This window comes from Mus caroli, chromosome 19 (assembly GCF_900094665.2).
Source record: "Mus caroli chromosome 19, CAROLI_EIJ_v1.1, whole genome shotgun sequence".
Taxonomy (NCBI): Eukaryota; Metazoa; Chordata; class Mammalia; order Rodentia; family Muridae; genus Mus; species Mus caroli.
The window spans coordinates 33618254-33639164 of NC_034588.1; the positions used below are offsets into that span (position 1 = coordinate 33618254).

At 42.4% G+C, this 20911-nt stretch overlaps 1 protein-coding gene across 13 annotated transcripts in view; it reads right to left on the reverse strand.

Moving 5' to 3' along the window:
• The window catches only part of Cpeb3 (cytoplasmic polyadenylation element binding protein 3), a 187271-nt gene that overhangs the window by 35854 nt on the left and 130506 nt on the right, over positions 1-20911 (reverse strand). For all 13 annotated transcript variants that reach the window (XM_029472536.1, XM_029472535.1, XM_021152378.2 and 10 more), the window contains one exon: positions 11899-12017. In XM_029472536.1, coding sequence (XP_029328396.1) covers positions 11899-12017 — 119 coding nt within the window. The remainder of the gene's footprint in view (positions 1-11898; positions 12018-20911) is intronic.

Genomic DNA, 20911 nt, shown 5'->3' on the forward strand with positions numbered 1-20911 from the left:
GTATTCTGCATTGTCAGGTGGCAAGCATCTTTACCTACTAACCACTTCACTGCTTGCCCAAAGTATTTCTTTTTATTTGGGTTTTTAATTTTCTGCCCATAGTTTGTATTATTTTATCATTCACTAAGAAATGAAGTATATTAGCAGCTTACCCTTAAAACAAATTCCTTCTAATCATGACAGGATTACAAAGAACAGTTTAAAACAAACAAAGCAAAATCAATGCTACTCTTTCTATGCTAAAAGGTTAAGGGTGACACTGTCCCCAGAGGGGGAGTTGGCAAGTGGGTGGCCACTGGGGACCAACTGGGAGAAGCCACCTGGTGGTGTTTGCCCTTAAGGAATTAATGCCTTTCCCTGTCCCTCTCAGGTTAAGACAGGATACAAAACAGGTATTTTTTCATATTTTAACACCCACAGAATCCATTTCTGGTCTCAGTGGCTTAGCTCAGCATGCCTGGTGCTCCTGCCTTGCCAGACTCAGATTCTGTCTGCCTGCCCGCAGCTTTTCTAAAACTGGTACTGCTCCTTAGAAACAACCCACAGTCCTTCAAATGGCTAAGTTACTTTACCCCAGCCTAGGCTTTTTAAGTTTTTTTTTTTTATTATTTTACTGTTTCTCTTACTAGAAAGCAAAAAACCACCAAACTTTCAATTCTTCTTTAGACCCTGATGATGTAAGCCTGTTAGCCATTCTGTTAGTGCTACAGGATGTGGTCCTCCTTGCTGTACGAGAAAACGCAGTTATTTCTATAAGATGTGCTTAGCTGGGCTACATGACTGCTGCCCTGTCATTCCCACAAAGGTGGTTTCCTGCTTTCATGAGGGAGCATCACTAATTTTTAATTATAAACACAATAATTTCCTGATATTGGAGGGATGAAGGTTTAAGAAGAGGGATGTGCCTCTGGCATGGAACCCCTCTGCCAGCCTGACTTCTAACAAAGCTGTTATGGCAGCTCTGGACTCGCACACTGTTGGCTGACTTTGGTCATGGTCACTATCCCCCAACCCTCTTGGTGCTTCAGTTGCAGCCTCAACGTATTGCTCAGGGTGGTCTCAAAAACTCCTGGGCTCAAACATCCCCCAGCCTCAACTTCCCATCTAGCTAAGACTATCATTGTGCACTTCTGAATCCAGCTGGTTTTGTCAACTATTTAATATTACCCATATTACTGGGATTCCTTATAATCCTCAAGGACAAGGTATTGAGAAACCGGTAGTATGGAACTTTAAAACAATATCTTCATAAAATAAAAAGGGGGAGTTATATAACTATATACCACAAATTTAAATCATGGATCCATCAAAATGAAAATAAGTCCCATGACGTTTCCATAGAGATCTAGCTGGTTTCGTCTCATAAACATTACAGGAAACACATTGCACCTTCTGTAATAGCTGTAAGGTTCAGCTGGTCAAAGAATACTGCAGAAGCCTCAGAACCATCTCGATGACAGCTATTGTCAACAATGGTCTTCCTTCCACCTCCACTTGCTCTGCCCGCTACCTCATCACCTCACACACAGCTCCATGCCTTTGCTCTATTCTTGGCTTTACAGCTTAGGTAAAAACACAGGAAGAAGGCTTACAACACAGCACTGATCAACCCTATTCACCAAACCCGCACTTCCCAGCTGCTGCCAGGAAACAGCTGCTCAAAGCTGGCACCCTACAGAACTAAAGAAAAGTTGACAGGCCAGCATCAGTGCACTGTGAGTTGAGGCTTTCCCTCTCACAATGGCTGCTCTCTCTGAGATACAAGCTACTTCTACACAACTCGTGCCTCCCTGATGGTAGCAGTGCTCAAGAAGCACTTACAAAAGAAAAATACAAAACTTATTTTCTTTCAGTTTCTTTTTTGAATTATGCATTCCTATGAAGGCTTTCCTGAGGACCATGAAATTGATGTTTGGCTGAACTATGTGTCTTCTAAATTCTTAACGTTTGAATCAGTAATCTGCCTTACACAAAGCTTGCTGTTATAAACATTTATTTTATGCCACAGAGTAACCTCGAAGGAATGCGACACTAATAAAACCCACAGTTATTGGTAAACGTGTGAATCCCCCTTCTGAGGTCCCCAACGTGTCTTCTACAGAGTGCATGTCCTTGGGGTTGCTGTGTCAGACGACTGCTATTTGGGGAAAGCTGTAGATTATCTTCTTGGAGTTTCAGGACATTCATTGATGGACTTAATTGAAAACTCTAAGGAAGTCTACAGGCAAGAAATCTGCTAAACATAGCATATCCCAAGTTATTTCTATGCAACTTTTAAATATAACATAAACATAATGTTCAAATTTGGGCACCACTGTCCTACACCGAAGTACTCTACTGAGTGATGAACTGTTATTGTCTTGAAAAGGTTACTCTACAGAGATTAACTTTAAGTAGTTAAGAGTAAGTTTAATAGTAGCAAATAGTTAATATATTTAAATATTAAACAGCTGTCCAAAGAATTAAAAGTTATCAAACTAACCTTAAATATATGTCACCAAATCAGTTCAGTTATATTTACTATTAATAAAGAGCAAAATACTGGATCTAAATTAAAAACTAAAATTTTATTTACTGAAAACGAAAGGTGATTAATAGAATTAAGTGCAAGCCAACTACTAAGAAAAAACATTAAATGTGCAACATGGATCACTTGTTTAGACTTAAGGCATATAAAAATCACTAGCTAAAGAGTTCAATGAAAATTAACAAAAACTTTCAAATTAAAATGTAAATGTACATTTTTGTTCTATCTTTAATCACAGAATAAAAGAAAACACAATGGTCTTGCACACTGGCACAGGCCTTTAATCCCAGCATTTGGGAAGAAGAGGCAGGCAAAACTCCAAGTTTGAGCCTCGTGGTCTACATAGAGTTCTAGGCCAGCCAGGGCTGCATGGCGAGATCCTGTCTTGAAAAAAGGAAGGAAGGAAGGAAGGAAGGAAGGAAGGAAGGAAGGAAGGAAGGAAGGAAGGGAGGGAGGGAGGGAGGGAAGGAGGGAGGGAGGGAGAACAAACAGAAAAGGGCTTCAAGTTTTTTGTTTTGTGTGTGTATGTGTTCGAGTGTGTGTGCATGCACTCAAGTGTGTTTTAAAACATCATTTAGCCTTCCTACAATTGTAGAATTCTCTATTTAGATTCAAATTAGTGTAGATCACTAATTCTGGGCACTCATTTGGAACACCTTGCTTTATACTTCATCCTCCTGGTTACCACTGTACGTTATAAATGCCCACCACACAAATATTCTACTGCAAGGTGTCTTGTTCCATCTGTTTTTCCCAAAGGAACTCAAAAGTCAGCACTGCAGTTCCACGGTCAGCTCAAGTACCAGAGCTGATACTTCCTCCCCAGTCATCTGGCTATTAGCTCTCTCCTACAAAGCTCAGAGTTGAGACACTGTCAACTCTAACCCCCTTTTGTATTTCCTGGGCTTTCCCCACCATACCCTTCAAAGTCCCTACTCTTCAAGAAAAGGCTACCCCCCACCCCACCCCCATCCTACAATCCTTTCATTTTACGTGAAACAGAACAACAATAGTGCAGAACCATCAGGAATGCTCTCCACAGCAAGTGGCAGCATCCCAAACTCATCCAGCCAGGATGAGTCAGCTAAACCAAGTCCCCTGACATATAGCTGTAACGGGTCAGTTGAAGGGATGGACTCCGACCCATGTCAGCTGTCAGCAATTCTATTTTAAGTACCACAGCCGTCACCAAATCACTAAAGTGCGACAGCAGAAGCAGAAAGAGTCAGCAGAAGCAGAAAGAGTTTATAGTTTGTAAAGTGTCTTTGCCTCTTTCATGGTATAAGGGTTCTTTTTATTATTAAACACAGAAACTAACAGCCATAGCAGCAGTATTTGGGGAACTAAACTTTTCAAAGCACATATATATTTGGTATTTCATTTTGAGCTAATTTTCATTTCTTAGATAGTAATAAACAAATCAGCTAATTTCCAGGAGTAGATGCCATCTCTTAGTCTCAAGTGTTCTTCTCTACCAGGCGACAACCCGGGTAACTCTCAGGAGAAGGAGAAAGAACAGAGCCTGATAACTGATCAGTCCTTGGCTTTGGTAAGAGTTCTGTATTCTACATGGCTCTGGGGCTGCAGGCCAAAAGCTGTGACTCTAACCCTCTAACCCAGCTGTTCTCAACTTGTGGGTCACAACTCCTTTGGGAGTGGAATGACCCTTTCACAGAGGTCTCCTAAGACCTTCGGAAAACACAGATATTTACATTACGATTCATAACATTAGCAAGATCACAGTTGTGAAGTAGCAAACATGAGGAACTGTATTAAAGGGGCGCAGCATTAGGAAGGCTGAGAACCACTGGTCTAACTGATCCTCAGACAAGAAACAAAACAAAACAAAAACGCTCCAGGGAACTTCATCAAAAGAGCCAAAATTCTTTCTAGACAGGGAGCAATAAATAATACTGGGAAATTCTGTCTTGTGCTTCCAGAATGCTCCAGGTGTCCCACCAGGTACAGTAAGTTAAGCCCTGCAACGTGCACCAAGCTGTAGTGCTCACTCCATGCAAGGCTTCATAGCCCATCAGGGGCCGTCAACTACTAATGAAGCATGGCATTTTGTGTACTCTTTCATAGGGATGCTTAGCAAAAAAAAGGAGAGAGAGAGAATGAACAAATGATACTACAAAAGAGGTTATGTAATGCACACCCATGAGTTACTCTTGAGTTAGTAAAGTCATTATTAATGAAATACTACAGTCAAAAGACGCAAGCGAACACTTTCCTGACCAAGTCATAACCTCGGCACATTCTTCTCCATCCATGACTCCTCCCTATGGCATCTCTCAGAGTGCCTGCGGCTCCTTAGTTCCCTTTCCTGTCACACACCTATTTCCCACTGTTACAGCCAGGGTCCTTTGAGGCTGAGCTCATACATCTGTGTGTGGCCCAACTGCCCAGTAAAGTGCCCAGCCTTAATGAACTCTATGTGCAGATTTGAGGAATAATGGGTACTCTTTCTTCTGCACCCCCTTTTTGAGAGTGTCTCACTGTACAGCCCACTCTGTTCTCAACCTTGAGACCTTCTTGGTCTGGCCTCCCAAGTACTGGGATTACAGGTAGGCCCACCACACCAGCTTGGCTACTGCTCTTCCACAGCTCCTAAAACATGCTACTCATTCAACTTCTAAGGGCACGGGCATACACTATGTCGGTTACCAGTGGATACTGTAGGGCCTGGGCTCACTCTCTGTGCCTGCTTCTGATGTCGCTAAGTCACAGGCTAATCAGGTCATCAGAATGACTTTGGGCTCACCATCACCAAACGTCACTTAGAAAACATGACAGCTGATGTGGTTTGAAGCCACCAGCACTTGTCACACCCAAGTGCATGTCTGAGCTATACATTTCTTTCTCTTTTTGGTCCCCAAGACGGCACAAACTTTATTATGATTTCATTTTGGGAGGGTGGTTAAGATGATGAAACCCTTTTAAAAGATATTCACCTGTTTAATATGTATGAGTGCTTTCTTACACGTATGTGCCCTTTGTGCACGTGGGTGGTGCAGAGGGCAGAAGAAGGCTTTAGATGTCCTAGAACTGAAGTTACAGAGGGTTGTGAGTTACCATGTTGGTGCTAGGAATTGAACCCTAGTCCTCTGCAAGAACAGCCAGTCCTCTTAACTACTGAGCCGTCTCTCCAGCCCCTGGGTGACTTTTTAAAAGCATGTGAATTCCTTGTAAACTAATACTCACAAACACAAAGTAAGAGAAAATACATCCTATGTGTTTTCTAGCGTCACACTTAGCCTTACTAGAATTATATGCAATAAAAATGACTTAACAACCATGAAAATTAAGTCATTTCAAGACTGAAATCCAGGCTTTTCTGACTTCACATTAACTATCCTGCAAACCTGTGAGGTTTCCTGTCCTATAGGTCACTGGCTGGAGCCACAACTTCCTGGTGGGCTGAAAGTGTATTTCTACTAGTAAGCAGCCAGTTTCTTCCCTCCAAACTCGATTCTGCCTATCCTCTGTGCATTAGAAATGACCAGCAGTGGCTGAAGGCCCAGTAGCAGAGGACTTGCTTAGAATGACCGTGGTGCCCCATGCATGTGCCGGCACCACCAGAAAGAAAAAAGGAAATGGCTAGCAGAATATTCCTTGCTAGCACAAAACAGTCTCAGAGTCTCAGTCTCTCTCTCTCTCTCTCTTTCTGCCCCCCTAACTTAGCAATGGAACTAGCTCTGTTATTTGGCTAAATTCCAGACTCATGCCTCAAACAATGTTGTACCCAAGCAAAACATTTGGTCCAATGTTTCTATACACGTGTATTTACAGCTCCATGGTACTAAGAAGGGATGTTGTTAACAGTTTAGAGGAATTCACTTATAAACATTTGGGTTGAGGGTCTGGAGGAGCAATGGCTCAGTGGTTAAGAGCATTTGCTGCACTGGCAATGTTTGGCTGAGTTTGATTCCCAGAACCCACAGCAGACAGCCAGAAGTGTCTACAGCACCAGGGAATATGATGCCCTCTTTTGACCTTAGCATAGCACTACAGTTATGTGTATAAACCTACTCACTGATAGCATACATACACATAGTTTAAAAAAAAAAGAAATAGAAATAAAAATAAAACCCAATCAGGTTACGGAGTTTTTCCTGGGAGGCAGCCTATTGCTTGTTAGGGTTTCGGATAACTAATTTCACAGGGATCTATATAAGTGCCATGTCCAAAGCAGGGCTATACAATGAGGGTTAGAGAATAGTATACAATATTATATACATTTTTGTATATTGTAAGATACTTTTACAGCCTGAATAAAATCAATGTTTCTCAAATATTTTATGGATATAGAACTTTTAATTAAAGGAGAAACTTAACATAAAGTGCACAAGGTAAGTGCAATCAATGGTGAGACTTTCAAGATGGTCGTCGACTGGACATGTGTTCTTTAGCTTACATGTAGGTGAACACTGAATGCAGTCCCCGAAGGAAAGCACTGGCTGTCTTGTTCACTGGTCTCTGTGTGGCCCCCTGGCTACATAGAGCTGCCACTTTACCTTTGTGGAACAGGCATAGAGCATCTCTGAGAAGCTCTGGACCCACTTGCAAGTTCATAGACTAAGAGCAAAATAGGAGATTCCATACTCTTATTTCAGACAAGGATTTCCTTCTTTGGAGAAATTCTTGGAAGAAGGTGCCCAAATCATGATCAAGATTAAGAATTCAAAGAACAAATAAGGAAATTAAGGTAAAAATTGTTAATGACTTCCTAGGTGGCACATGACAATATGACTTAGCGGAGGGTTCTAAGATGGATTTACAAACCCAGATTTAACTGAGCCAAACCAAAACTAAAGCTCCGACTCAGAGGCAGTCATGAGGGGTGACGTGGTCTTAGGAGATAAGCAGTGAGCAGAGCTTTTACTTATTTTTCCCAGTTTCATTTTCTGGAAAGATTTTGCTTGTTTGTATGTTCGTTTTGATAGCTGCTATAGTAGGTATAATTTGTTATAGACAGTAACATAATCAGTGGAAAGTTCACAGCATTTGAGAAAGGTTTTGAAGTAAGGGTAGGAAATTGACCTTGAGACAGAAACAAAAATATTCAGTTTGATTAACATATGAGGGCACAGGAGAGGGAGATGGCTCAGTCATTAAAGGACTTGCTGTACAGACAAGAGGAGTGGCGTTCAGGTCGCTAGAATCCAGGTGGGCATGCCAGTTTGCCTATAATGCCAGCCTCAGGAAGTGGAACAAAGGAGCCCTGAGTAAGCTGGCTAGCAAGATCAGCCTTGTTGTTGAGCACCGGGTCTGACTGAGACACTGCTTCAAAGATTCAGTTGGAAAGTGATGAAGAAAGATTTTCACTATTTATCTTACGCCTCCTTATGTACACATTTGCAAACACACACATATCAAAACATTCTACATAAATGCATGCACTCCACACATACACATGAAAGAAAAGGGAAGGTAAATAAATATGAAGGTCAGAAAAAAAGCAAAAAACGGTTGGGAGGGAAACTGAAGCTAGACTGGAAAGCTCTCAATGCCTAGGGCAAAAAAATCTGGACTGTTTCTATAACTAAGGAAGAACAACTAACAGTGATAGAAATTCCACTGACAGGCACATAAGTAGGTCAAGAGAGACCAGAATGACAGACTAGACAGAATTAAGAGCTGAAACAAGGGGCCAGTCAGATGGCTCATCAGGTAGACACTTCACCACCACCTCTTGATGATCAGAGCTCCACTCCAAGGACTGACATGGTGGAAGGAGAGAGCTAAAGCTACAGAGTTATCCTCTGACCCACATGTGCCCCCCACCCCGTGCACACAAGCACACAAAATAAATCAATTAAAATATATTTGAAAAAGAACTGAAACAGTAATTAGCATCTAACTCCAGCTTCTCTGCCGCTATCATTCTTTCCGTTGAATTTTGTTTTTCAATGTGTAAGTGAATGGCCATGCTACCTGAGAAATAGTCCAAAAACCTAACCTACATAAGCACATGTCAGCTTGGTAATGCAGTTTAAATTCTTTTCAAGGTGTTTCCTGTCGCATAACTCAAGTCAGTCTATTTTAGAAGCAAGAATCACTGTCAGGCATGGTTGTTCACGTCTTTTGTCCCAATAGTTGGGAGGCAGAAGCAGGCAGATCTTTGGTATCAGGCTGATCTACAAATCAATTCCAAGTCAGCCAGAAGTCCATGGTAAGACCCAGTGCCCAATCTCAAGACAAAACAGCGAGACTCTTTATTATCTCCTTGCCCTCCTGTCTTCTGTCTGTGCTTCATCTCTCTCTGTGGACTCATCCAGGACACCTGCTCTATAGTTTGTTGTTTAGAACCTTCAGGGTCAGACTATTCATATTTTGTCACCTTCTTGGGAGAGACTGCTGTTCATGGCATCCCTTGCCTCACTGGAAGCACAGACATCACTGTCACGTGGGGTGCCTGGGACTGAGGAACTTGGAGCTCCTCTTTCTGTAGGAAGGAGGCAGTTACAGATCTTGAACCCACAGCAGCTCTGCCCTTGCCAAGCTCTCCTTTCCTTTGGGAATAAAGAGTCAAAATAACCAGGGAACCAACACAGTTCCTTCTGCCGCCTTTCAGACCCAAAGCTACACACAGACAATCTACACAGAATCACTTAAGGAAAGGAAACCACTGAACAAAACCACCTACCCCATATACCCTAAAACCCATCAGTTTGGGATTCAATTGATTTAAAACAAGCATCATCCTGGACAAGAGAGTTTAGAGCAGACTTTACTGTCGGGCTCTGTACTGGGAAAACAATCTAAATGACTTAATTCCCTAAACTGGAAGAGGGATTTGATTTGAGAAAAAGGAGAAAGGGTAGGAAAATCTTCAAGGTAACTTTGGAATCTGATATATCTCCACCCACTTTTTATTCTGATAGTCAGAAAGATTTAAATATCACAGTCAGGGCATTAGCATCCTGAAGAGTAGAACATGAAAGCTAGACAGCCTAAGACATGGAGCAATGAGGGGCCGTGAGCGCCTATTTCCAAGGTCCTCCACTGAGTCTGGAAGGCTAATTCCAGCCTTTGGGACATCCATCCGCATGAGCTGGGGTGTATATGAGCCACTAGCCAAGTGTGTCTAACTGAAGCTGGGAGTACTGGGTGGAAAGCTAACGCCCAGAAAGAAGTTGCAACACTAGCGACAAAAGCTCTGTGCTCTACCATGGAATGTATTTCATTCACAGTAGAGAAACCAATGGGGAGAGGTTCTCTTTCTATGTTTTATACCAACTATTAATGCTGGAAATTCTGAGTATGGCTGGATCAAATAAACATGTTTTTGGATAGTCACCATCAGAATTTATCTGCAGTACAACTCCTTCTCTAGCTCAGGTAAGGCACACTGTGATCAGGTGGAAATGTGAAGTAACAGTTGAAAGCTAGTGTCTCATAAACATTTCCAGGAGAGAAGATTATACTAACCATTTTCAAAGTCCTAACGTCTGGAGTAATGCACGTATTTAGAGTGCAAACACTAAGAAACAATGGTATTATCTCCATACCACATATGTTTGCAATGATTAATTTGCTCTGCTCTCAAGATACATCTTGTCCAGGTGCGGGCCTGCCCTACCGGACATCTCCTCCTCTAGCCTACGGAGCCAGTGACATGGAGGTTCTGAGCGCTGAGCTCATTTCGTCTCATCTCAGTCCTACAGTTTGCTCTCTAGTGTGGGCATGGTGATGTCACCATGCTCCTCTATCCATTTGCCTTTTTACATATAAAATGGGTTGTGCCCTCTCTGGCAATGCGTGGCCCCTTCTGCCATAGCCTTCCTAGTTCACTCTTGCTGCCTTCTCACTGAATACTAGGGGCATCTCTGCAGATTGACGGTTAAAGACAGCTCACTGCTATATTTGGTAGAAAGTTTCTAATCTCACACAACTCTAAAGGGACTTAAGTAGTTTTGGGTTTAATTGTTATTCAGATGATGAATTACAAGATCCTTCTCTCAGTAAGCCTTCACATCTCCCACACCATGCACGCACCTTTTAAATAAAGCTCAAGGTTAACACAGGTTCCCCACTTTCCCCCTCGCTATTGTCTCCCCACCTGTACAACATTCAACAATGTCATTACTGTTATCAAAATTTGGCAATGGACACAGAACCAACAATTACAATGACACTTTTATAATGTCTCAAATCCTTATTTCTTTTTCTCTATTAACTTTTCTGCCGTGACTCAATAGTCCCATTCTGTAGTAATTCCCCCTTCTACTTATATACAAATTCTCCTCTTTATAGGTGGTCAAGTCCCAGTGGGAAGCCCGTTCTTCCCAGAAGGTATGGCCACAGGGTTGAGCTCTAACTGACCTGTCCTGAACCACATCATTGTGACTGACTGACAGCACCAGAGAGTTATGTCTGTACAAGTACCTGCTCTCTACTGAGTGCTTCCACATTCATTTTTCTCTCAAAAAACCCAGCCAAGAATGACTTGTTTTTCCTATTTTCTAGTTTAGGAAATGACAGGATGGCTACTCAGAACCAAGCATATATTTAAATACTAGGTAATGGAGTCAAGACTCAAGCTCACACATCTAACCCAAGTCTTCACAGACACACGTCTGAGAATATACTTAGCTAAACAAGTGAGCCCCAATATCTCTGATGAAAGCGTGCAGTGGATGCTCTAGGTCCTAGATAGAGCTTTAGCCACTTGCCCACTCATTTCACATTGATATTTTTACTGTTTCCCACCCTAAGACTGAGCCTTTACATACAAACTCATCCCACCCTGCCCCTGCCAACTTCCCATGGATTCCTACCATTGCCAGTTAACTAGATTCCTTTCTTCTGCTTTGAACACAGTCTTGACCCTTCTCTACTCACTACAATAGCTCAGAAGTCACAGGCTCTTAGCCACAAACTCTGGACGAGCACACACTTGTTTACAGTGTCAGCGCCATGCTTTCTGCCCAGCCCTTCTCCTGCCCCGCAGAAACTGTCCATTTAGAGTGCGACCTGCTGGCCCACCCATCAGGTAGCTGTGATACAACCCAGAATAAAGCATATATTCAAGAACATTAAAAAATAAATTGTCCTTGATTTGAAATAATGACAGAAAAGAGCTGCCAGAACCACTAAGAGCATCGTCCACCTCAATTCGGTGTCTAAATAGCAGTTAGCTTACCAAGCTTTAAGTGAATGTCAAGGACTCATTTATTTACCCGTGGTCTCAAAAGAGAAACATGGAATTTGAGTACTTTTTACCTAACTTCTCATCATCAGCAACAATCTTAGCTCTACACAGCAAGGTCAACCCAGGTACTAGGCTCCTAATTACTGCATTTCTATGACCAGGAGAAGCTACATACACACTCTGGGAAAGCAGCAGCTGACTACACATCACTTACCGGTTTATCCTTGATGGTTGGGCTGGACACACACAGGTACAGTTTCCCATCCTCTTCTAGGCAGGCATCTATCAGAGCTTGCACTGAGCTCTCCTCCTGGAACAGCAGGAAAGCATAGCCTTGGGGAGAAAGAAACAAAAGGGTGGGAGAGATCAGTACTTCACCCTAAAAGCTGTAGTGAGAATATTATCTGTACTCTCAGTGCTCAGGAGGCTGAGGCAGGCAGGCACACAGGCAGGCATGTGTGCTAACCTGAGCTACATAAGGAGTTACAGACTAGTCTGGACTACAAAATAGGAAGCCTGTTGTATCACTGTTAGTAAATTCTTACTAATCCCTGGATGTTCAAGTGGGGCAAAGGGACCTAAGACCCTGCTGTGCTAGGCACTGTACTTGGTGCGTACAGACAATTATCTTGCTTAATTAAATAACATGCTACTATGACAGCTGGGTGCTCTAACATCACTTCGTTTAATTTTCAGAACTACTCAAGAGCAAGTTCAGATACCTTTATGGAATTTCCACAAAATAGGTCTCATCATTAAGGTACACTCTGAATGGTGCAAGCTACAAATAGTATCCAGGAAATAAGCATCATTTCCATCCAGCAAGCAACAATCTTGATTCGTGCACAGCAGGGAAAATACTAAAATACTGTACTAAGTGAAAGGAGCCAGACAGAAAACACCGTGTCCAGAAGAGGCAAATCACAATAAAACACAGATTAATGGCTACCTATAACTAGAGGAGTTGGTGTGGTGGAATTGATCCTGGTGACTGATGGCTGTACAAGCCTGAGAGCATATGGAAAACTACTGAATAACACATATTAACTTGATGAACTGTATACTATGTGAGTTATACTTCCCAAAGCTGCTGTTTAACCAGCCCAGCGAGCTGGTGCGTATTTGCACATTACTGGTGCTCTTTCCCCAAGGAGTATTCTCCTGAGGGAAGCTACAAACTACAAATGCAGTTTTTTCTCTTAAAGCTTTTAAAGATATATTTCATTATTATTCCTTCTTTGTAAGCTCCATACTTGTATACGATGCTTTAATTGTACCCACCTCCTCTCCTCCTCCAGCGCCCCAGACCCTTCCCAACAAGTCCCCACCCAGCTTATGCCGTTCTCTCCCTCTTTCTTCTTCTTTCTCCTCCTCCTTCTTCCCACTTCCTTCTTTCCTCCTGCTCCTTCTTCTCTCTTCTCCTTCTCCTCTCTCTCTCCCCCCCCCCTTTTTAAAACAACCTACGGAGTCCAATTAGGCATGCCCACATGTGTATAGGTGTGAGGCCATCCACTGAAACATCGGCAAACTACCAGTGGCAAACTCCGAAAGAAAAAGTAATTCCCCACGGCCAGTAACCACCAACGGCTAATAGCTCCTCAGCTGTTAGCTAAGGTGGGCTGGAATTTTGACTGGCTTAATCCTATGCAGATAACCAAAGCTGTGGTGAGTTCATGAGTGCAATGACCATGTCATATCCCAAAGACAGCAGTCATAGGCCTCTTCTCCATCCTCTGGCTTTTATATCCTTTCAGCCTGGAGTGAGATGTTCTCTGAGCCCTGGGGTGGGATGGGAGAGGACTTTGGTACAGATGTTCCATCTCTAGGGAATACCGACAGCCATTTACTATCTTCACTTTGACTGCAAACATCAATAGTAACTGAAGGATTTCCATGGACATAGCCAGTGGTGGGGGGTTGTTTTTCGTGTGTGTGTGTGTGTGTGTGTGTGTGATATTCCTTGTTGAGACAGGGTCTGGCTATACCAGGCTGGCCTAGAACTGGATGTGTAACCCTGACTAGCCTCAAACTTGACATCTTCCAGTTTCAGCTTTAGGAGAGTAGGCCTGACTAGCATGGGCCTTGACATCTTGTTTGCAACATAATTTTAAGCTGACATGGGATAGTTATATAGTCTGTGGTACCACGTGATGAGAAGCCGATGCATAAGCACAGTGGAGTGATCCAATTCTGAGACTTGGTGCCTCTCTCATCTTAAACGGTTTTTATTGCATTGTGTTCGGAGATCCAAACACTTCTTTTTCAGTTCCTTTTTTCTTTTTAAAGGAGAATTATCTTTCTGATCATCATGTCTATTGGCCATTGGAATGACAAATAATTATGGATTAGGAGTCAGGATTTGGGTGTAAGTCTTTTACTAACATTACATTTACTAGCTGTGTGATAATGGCGGCTAACAGTTAGTGAGCATTTAGATACACCAAGTACTGATGCAAAGGCCTTGTGCTTATGCGCTCATTCGGGCTTCCTGGCTTACAAAGAAGGTACTATTTTTAATTCTTTTTCACAATTCAGAGAACTGTATGTAGTGATTAAGTGGCTGGTTTAAGGTCATAAGTGATGAAAACATTTACTGTAATAGAAAACATTTGAATCTCATCGGCCTTTTTTCTGTAAAATGAAGAATACATTTGTCCTTTTATCTTACAGCAATATTAACCTGTTGGATAATATATGTACAAAAAATGGGAATATCACACTATCATACAAGTGTTGACTTTCTGTTATACATTATTTATTTTATTTTATTTTTATTATTCTTTAATCTTTTTGTTACAGTCCAGTCGTTATCCCCGTCCTGGTCTGCCCTGACTGTTCCTTGTGGATTGGTAAAATTAACAAAGTAAAAATGTCCATCCTACCAAAAGCAATCTATAGATTTAACGCAATCCCCATCAAAATTCCAACACAATTCTTCAAAGTCATGGAAAGAGCAATTCTCAAATTCATCTGGAAAAACAAAAAACCCAGAATAGTGAAAACAACTCTTAACAATAAAAGAACTACCAGGGCGTGGTGGCGCACGCCTTTAATCCAAGCACTTGGGAGGCAGCAGCAGGTGGATTTCTGAGTTTGAGGCCAGCCTGGTCTACAAAGTGAGTTCCAGGATAGCCAGGGCTATACAGAGAAACCCTGTCTCAAAAACAAAACAAAACCAATAAAAGAACTTCTGGGGGAATCACCATCCCTGACCTCAATCTATACTACAGAGCAATAGTGATAAAAACTGCATGGTATTGGTACAGAGACAGACAGGTTGATCAATGGAATAGAACTGAAGACCCAGAAATAAAACCACACAGCTAGGGTCACTTGATATTTGACAAAGGAGCCAAAAATATACAATGGAAAAAAGAAAAAATATACAATGGAAAAAAGAAAGCATCTTCAATAATTGGTGCTGGTGTAACTGGTAGTCTGTATGTAGGAAAATGAAAATAGATCCATATTTGTCACCTTGCACAAAGCTCAAGTCCAACTGGATCAAGGACCTCAACATAAAACCCGATACACTGAATCTAATAGAAGAGAAGGTGGGAAAGAGCCTTGAATTCAGTGACTCAGGGGGAAATTTCCTAAACAGAATTCCAATGGTTCATGATCAAGAATTGATAAATGGGACCTCATGAAACTGAAAAGCTTCTATATGGCAAGGGCATAGTCAATAGGACAAATAGGCAACCTACAGATTGGAGAAAAAAATCTTTACTAACCCAACATCTGATAGAGGGCTAATATCCAAAATATATAAAGAACTCAAGAAGCTAACCACCAAGAAACCAAACAACCCAATCAAAAAATGGGGTATAGAACTAAACTGAGAATTCACAACAGAGAAATCTCGAGTGGCTGAGAAGCACTTAAAGAAATGTTCATTCATTTTTCATGACTTTAAATTACATATGTGTATGTGTGTCTGCATTTGAGCAGTGCACATGAGTGGGGTGCCTGAGGAGGGCAGCAGTGCTGGCTTCCCTGAAGTGACAGTTACAGGTGGCTGCTGAGTCACCTAATGTGGATTCTGGAATTGAACTTGGGCCCCTCTGGAGGAACAGCAAGTACCCTTAACCACAGAGGCTCCTCCCAGCCCCAATTCCAATTCATGGTGTGTGTAAAATTAACATTGAGTTGTTGTTATGGCCTCATAAAATTGTAACTCATGTGAATGATATGTGCTCCTTTCTCTCTGCATTTACAAAGTATCTGGTGAATCGATGGAAATGATCTAGATATCAAAGTAAGCCTTAATTAAAATTACTTGATAGGCTGAATAGTACCAAACATTAAACTGGCTGGATATCTGCTTTCAATATCATTAGCCCATTTCCAAGAAAGAACTGACAGATGTAAGTTTATTTGCTAGTTTTAATATATACCCCTTAATAAAAGCCAATTATACCTATAAATAGTGTTCTGGTAATCACAAGTTTGATGGCAGGTTCTATTAGTTTGAAAGACATATAATGGTTTTTTGTTTAGTTTTGGCCAAAACCTCTCTTCTTTATTTCCTGTACTCTGAGTCAGTAACAGATACAAATTCATAAAACACCTCCAGTTTCATAAATGACAACTGAGGTGTATGGGGGTTTCTAAGACATAGTGGACAATGGAAAGCCCTCAGCTCAGAGCCAGTCTGAAGGATGAGAGGTGAGCCCTGGAGGAACTTGTGGTCACTGCTACTGTCATGACCCTAGGTTATAGACAGCATAGTTTGAATGAAATTCCTCATTTCCCACTGGTACCAAATAGGTTAGAAGTTCAGGGTTGGAACACAGAGCGAGTTTTAGATAAGCATGAATTGGCAGGAATAGAAGATATAAGGGCACAATTCCATTTTATTTGGCTAGGTTTCTGAAGGGTAAATTTAATTAACAGGACTTTTTCTTTTAATGCCTGAGAACATATTAAAAATTACCTCTGAAATATTCTTGGTTGGTTTTCAAATACAAAGCTTCCTGGGGTCTTAAATATCTTTCATGTTATAATTTAAGTATTTTATCCCTATGCAGATAGTACTTATTACCCAGCTTACTACCACAACTACCAGGCCGTGGGTGTTAGGAACCCACTGACTCATCTCACCCACACAGGCTCCACGCGGGAAACTCAGTTGTCATTATCCTGTCCCCAGGGATTCTTAGATTCAAAGCTAGGGGCTGAATTTGGAATTAAAACCTAAGCCACATCTGGAGCTCTCGCTGCTGCCCATTATCAACACTGTCTCGTGTAAACAGAAGATAAAGCTAATTACAATATCACTAAGAACGTACCTCTAACATGTTTTCTAATGTGAGAAGGACTTTTAGATGGTTCCTGGCAGCAACAACAACAGATGACAAGTTCTTGCCTTCTATCACCTAGGAATTCAGGTTGAGCCACACTAGACACAACCCAAGCAGGTTTCCTAGTGTTCCCTCTGTGCAGTCAGAACAGGCTGTTTTATGGCCACTGCTGTGCAAGTTACAAGGAACTGGTTATTGCTTGTTCACAGACAATGCCTTCAAGGAGATGTAAGGCAAAACTATTTTATCTCTTTCTCAAAGAACTGATTCAAATGGTATGTGAGTGGAAGACACAGGAAATAACATAAATTCGTTAAGTCTCTAAGAAATATGAAGTTAGATGCTATCTTTGGCTATATACTGAGTCTGCACAAAGGCTAGATCGGCTGTTCTCTAATGGAATGCCTGCCAAGAAGAACAGAACTCCAGCTGTGCTGAGGCTTCCTCTCCCATGAGGACATCAGTGCCACCTCTCACAACAGGCACATCCTTCTACCCATTTATGTAGTTGTTTTTGTGGCTTTCTAGCCAGATGCCACATACAAAGGTCATGACGATATTCAACAGCTCATCCCTTTCCTGCCATTAGTAGGTCTGAAGACATCTTCTGGGTCCCTTTCTCCAACTCAGGGCAGCAGACTCCTTAGCAAGGCCAACTCTCTGTGACTTTAGTCTCTGCAGACAGCATGGACCATTCACTTTCAGCCTAGACTGCTTCTTTGGGCTGCTTCAGACTCCAGTTCTTTCACTGGGAGTATCAGACAGCCTACAAGAGCTGGTGGATACACTCAGCAACTAGCTGGCCATGGGGGCCATGGAGGCCCAGAAAGACTTTCTAAATCCAAGCAATCATGCCATCTGACCAAGTGCCCTGGCCTGTACTTGCCTTTAAAATGTCATTGATTTACTTGTTTCAAGTAATAGCCACAAATGAGAAAAAAAATTCCAGTGTGTGGGGCTGTGTCCTGGTTTGTATTTATAAAATGGTAACCAACCAACATACAGACTTCTGATCAAGTCAGAGCAGCCTCAGAAAGACAGGCCCAAACCTTGGATAGTCAGAGAACTCTCTCTCACCTCACAAAATCCAAGCTCTTAACCACCAATACCCTTCCTAGAGTCTGAAGGGCACCGCCAGCCTGAGCTGCCTGGGTTCAGACCTTTTTTTAAATGACATAAGCCAGTCTGTTTCAAACATTCTCTCTGACCTTGAATTTCAGGTCATAGGACTTACCTGGTTTGCCTCAGGAGGTTTGTCTTTGGATTCATTTCAAGAGAACCAAAAATATCTAGGAGGTGCAAAGCATGATGGTAGGCATTGGCTCTACAAGGATGAATAGCAGCAAAGAAGGACCCTGCCCTGAAAGACCCAAGATTTCTATCTTCTGTGTATAAGGATGTAAACAATGACTGCTTTCATGGATAATATGGTGGTATGGTTATGTCCTACAGAACACTAGTAAGAAATACTGCAGCAGATTTGTCCAATCCAGAGAACTTACAGAGCAGAAGCCAGATCTAGCTGGAGAGGCCTATTTTTTTTTTTTTTTTTCCAAGAAGCGAGGTCATTCCAAGTTCAGGAAAGACAGCAGGCCACGGCAGGAACAGGCCGAGTTCAGACTCATGGTAAAGGAGCAAGTATGCGTCACGCCAGCGATCCCCTGCCTGCTGCCTAGAGCACTGAAGACCTAGCACTCCCATTTATTTTCCTGTTGGACTAGAAAACCTCAACTCTAAAATGGCTTGAACTCTTATGTGCCCTAGGCACAGGAACCTACCCATTAATATTCAGTGAGGTCATAGGGGCAAGTAGAGAGCTCTCACCTACAAACAGTATATTAGGGATTGGAGAGATGGCTCAGTGGTTAAGAGCACTTGCTGCTCTTCCAGAGGGACTGGGGTTCTGTTTCAAGCACCTAGGGTGGCTCACAATCACACCTGCATCTCCAGCTCCAAGGTCTTCTGTGACCTCCATATGCACACATGTGACATACACACACACACACACACACACAAATTGAAAAAAAAATACATTAAGTCCTTTAAAAAGGAAACTGCATTAAAAATCCAAAGGAGAAGCCGGGCATGGTGGCTCATGCCTTTAATCCCAGCACTCGGGAGGCAGAGCCAGGTGGATTTCTGAGTTCGAAGCCAGTCTGGTCTACAGAGTGAGTTCCAGGACAGCCTGGACTACACAGAGAAACCCTGTCTCGAAAAACCAAACAACAACAACAACAAAAACCCAAAACAAACAAACAAACAAACAATCCAAAGGATCAGTGTTTTAAACATATTTTTAAAAACTGAAGTTCACGGAGAGATGAGAGACTATTTTCAGTAAGCAAGAGGTGACAGAGACATCAGAAGCACACTCTGAGGCAGATGTCACATGGGCACAGCCCCTGCTCAAATGTAGAGATGGCCCTGCAAAAGCACTTGCTCACCTTCCTGGATTCCTAAACGTGCCCCTTGGAGTCAGACTACGTTTACTTCCCGGAGCTGAAATACACACTAGTTCCAGCCCATTTTCTGCTTCTTACTACACCAACAACTGCTTCTTGTAGGCTGCCTGTGGGTGAGCAGGGGTGGGAGCGGCTGGGAGTGACAGGAAAGCAAGATGCCTGAGAAGACGCGTGCCCAAAATGGAGACTGGTGGAGCACTTTCTGCAGTCTGGGGCAATGACGTGGAGAGTTAGCATTAAAGCTGTTTATGTAACTACACCTTCTCATCATAAAGAGGGCCTTGTGAAGCCTGCCAGCCTGTCCCTTAAAGTCACTGTCAGTTCTAATAAGCACCTGACCAGGGAAAACTGAGACCAGGCTGGGAGTTTAGGAGGAACTGACCAAACCAGTTGGGTGATTTTATTTAATAATAAAAGGTATTACATTTTCATGGAGGGCATATTATTTAACACCTACTGGTCCTAAAACTTGTGCTAGTGCTTGTGTGTACTGTCTTATCTAATCTGAAAAACCCAATGAGAGGCACTACCTCAGATGAGTACATTGGCATGCAGGGCTTAAATTACTCAATGCTAAATGTCAAATAGCTAGTAATTGTTGGCACCTCTTCCCGAGACATGATGTCTGATATCTGTCCACATATTTGTTGCTTTTCCTTCACCCTCAAACAATTGGCCAACTGTGTTTTCAGCAGACACATCCCTCAGTCATGTCCTCAGGCCTAAGCTCTGACACTAAATTCTTTTCTCCTCTGACTTTAATGTCCTCAGATTAGTTCTTGATTTCACTGACAATACATTTTCTCTCTGTACCAATTTCCCCTTCAAGACTATGGGCACCTACTCGGTTTAGAAGACAACCCAGGTTCACTGTTAGCATCAATAATTTTTACAGTTCCTCATAGCTGTTTCTCCTCCTCCTCTTCTCCCCACCTGTGTGGCTATGTGTTCATATGTGTGTGTGTGTGTGTGTGTGCACATGTGTATACATTTGTGCAAGACACAGGTCAACTTTGGGTGACCTCTTCCTGGCCTGAAGCTTGATGGTTGGACTACACAGGCTGCCCAACAAGCCCGAGGGACCCTCTTGTCTTCCCCTTTCCATGCTGGGATAAGAGGCACACCTGACCTTTGATGTGGTTTCTGTGAACAGATATCAGGTCCTCGTGATTACATGACAAACACTGAGTCATTCCTCCAGCCCCATGTTCCCATGTCCAATCCTTTTACTTAATATACTCTTTCTTGGTCATACTTTCAGTCTTGGTCCTACTAAAATCCTACAGTAAGTCCAGACCAAAACTGAAACATCTTCTCTCTTTCACCTGACAAATTTGCATTTCATTTCTGTTTCTGACAGGTGCTATCTTCCAAGCAGAGTCCTCATGAGGAGTACTTACAGCTTCCAAGCAGAGTCCTCACGAGGAGTACTTATAGCTTCCAAGCAGAGTCCTCACGAGGA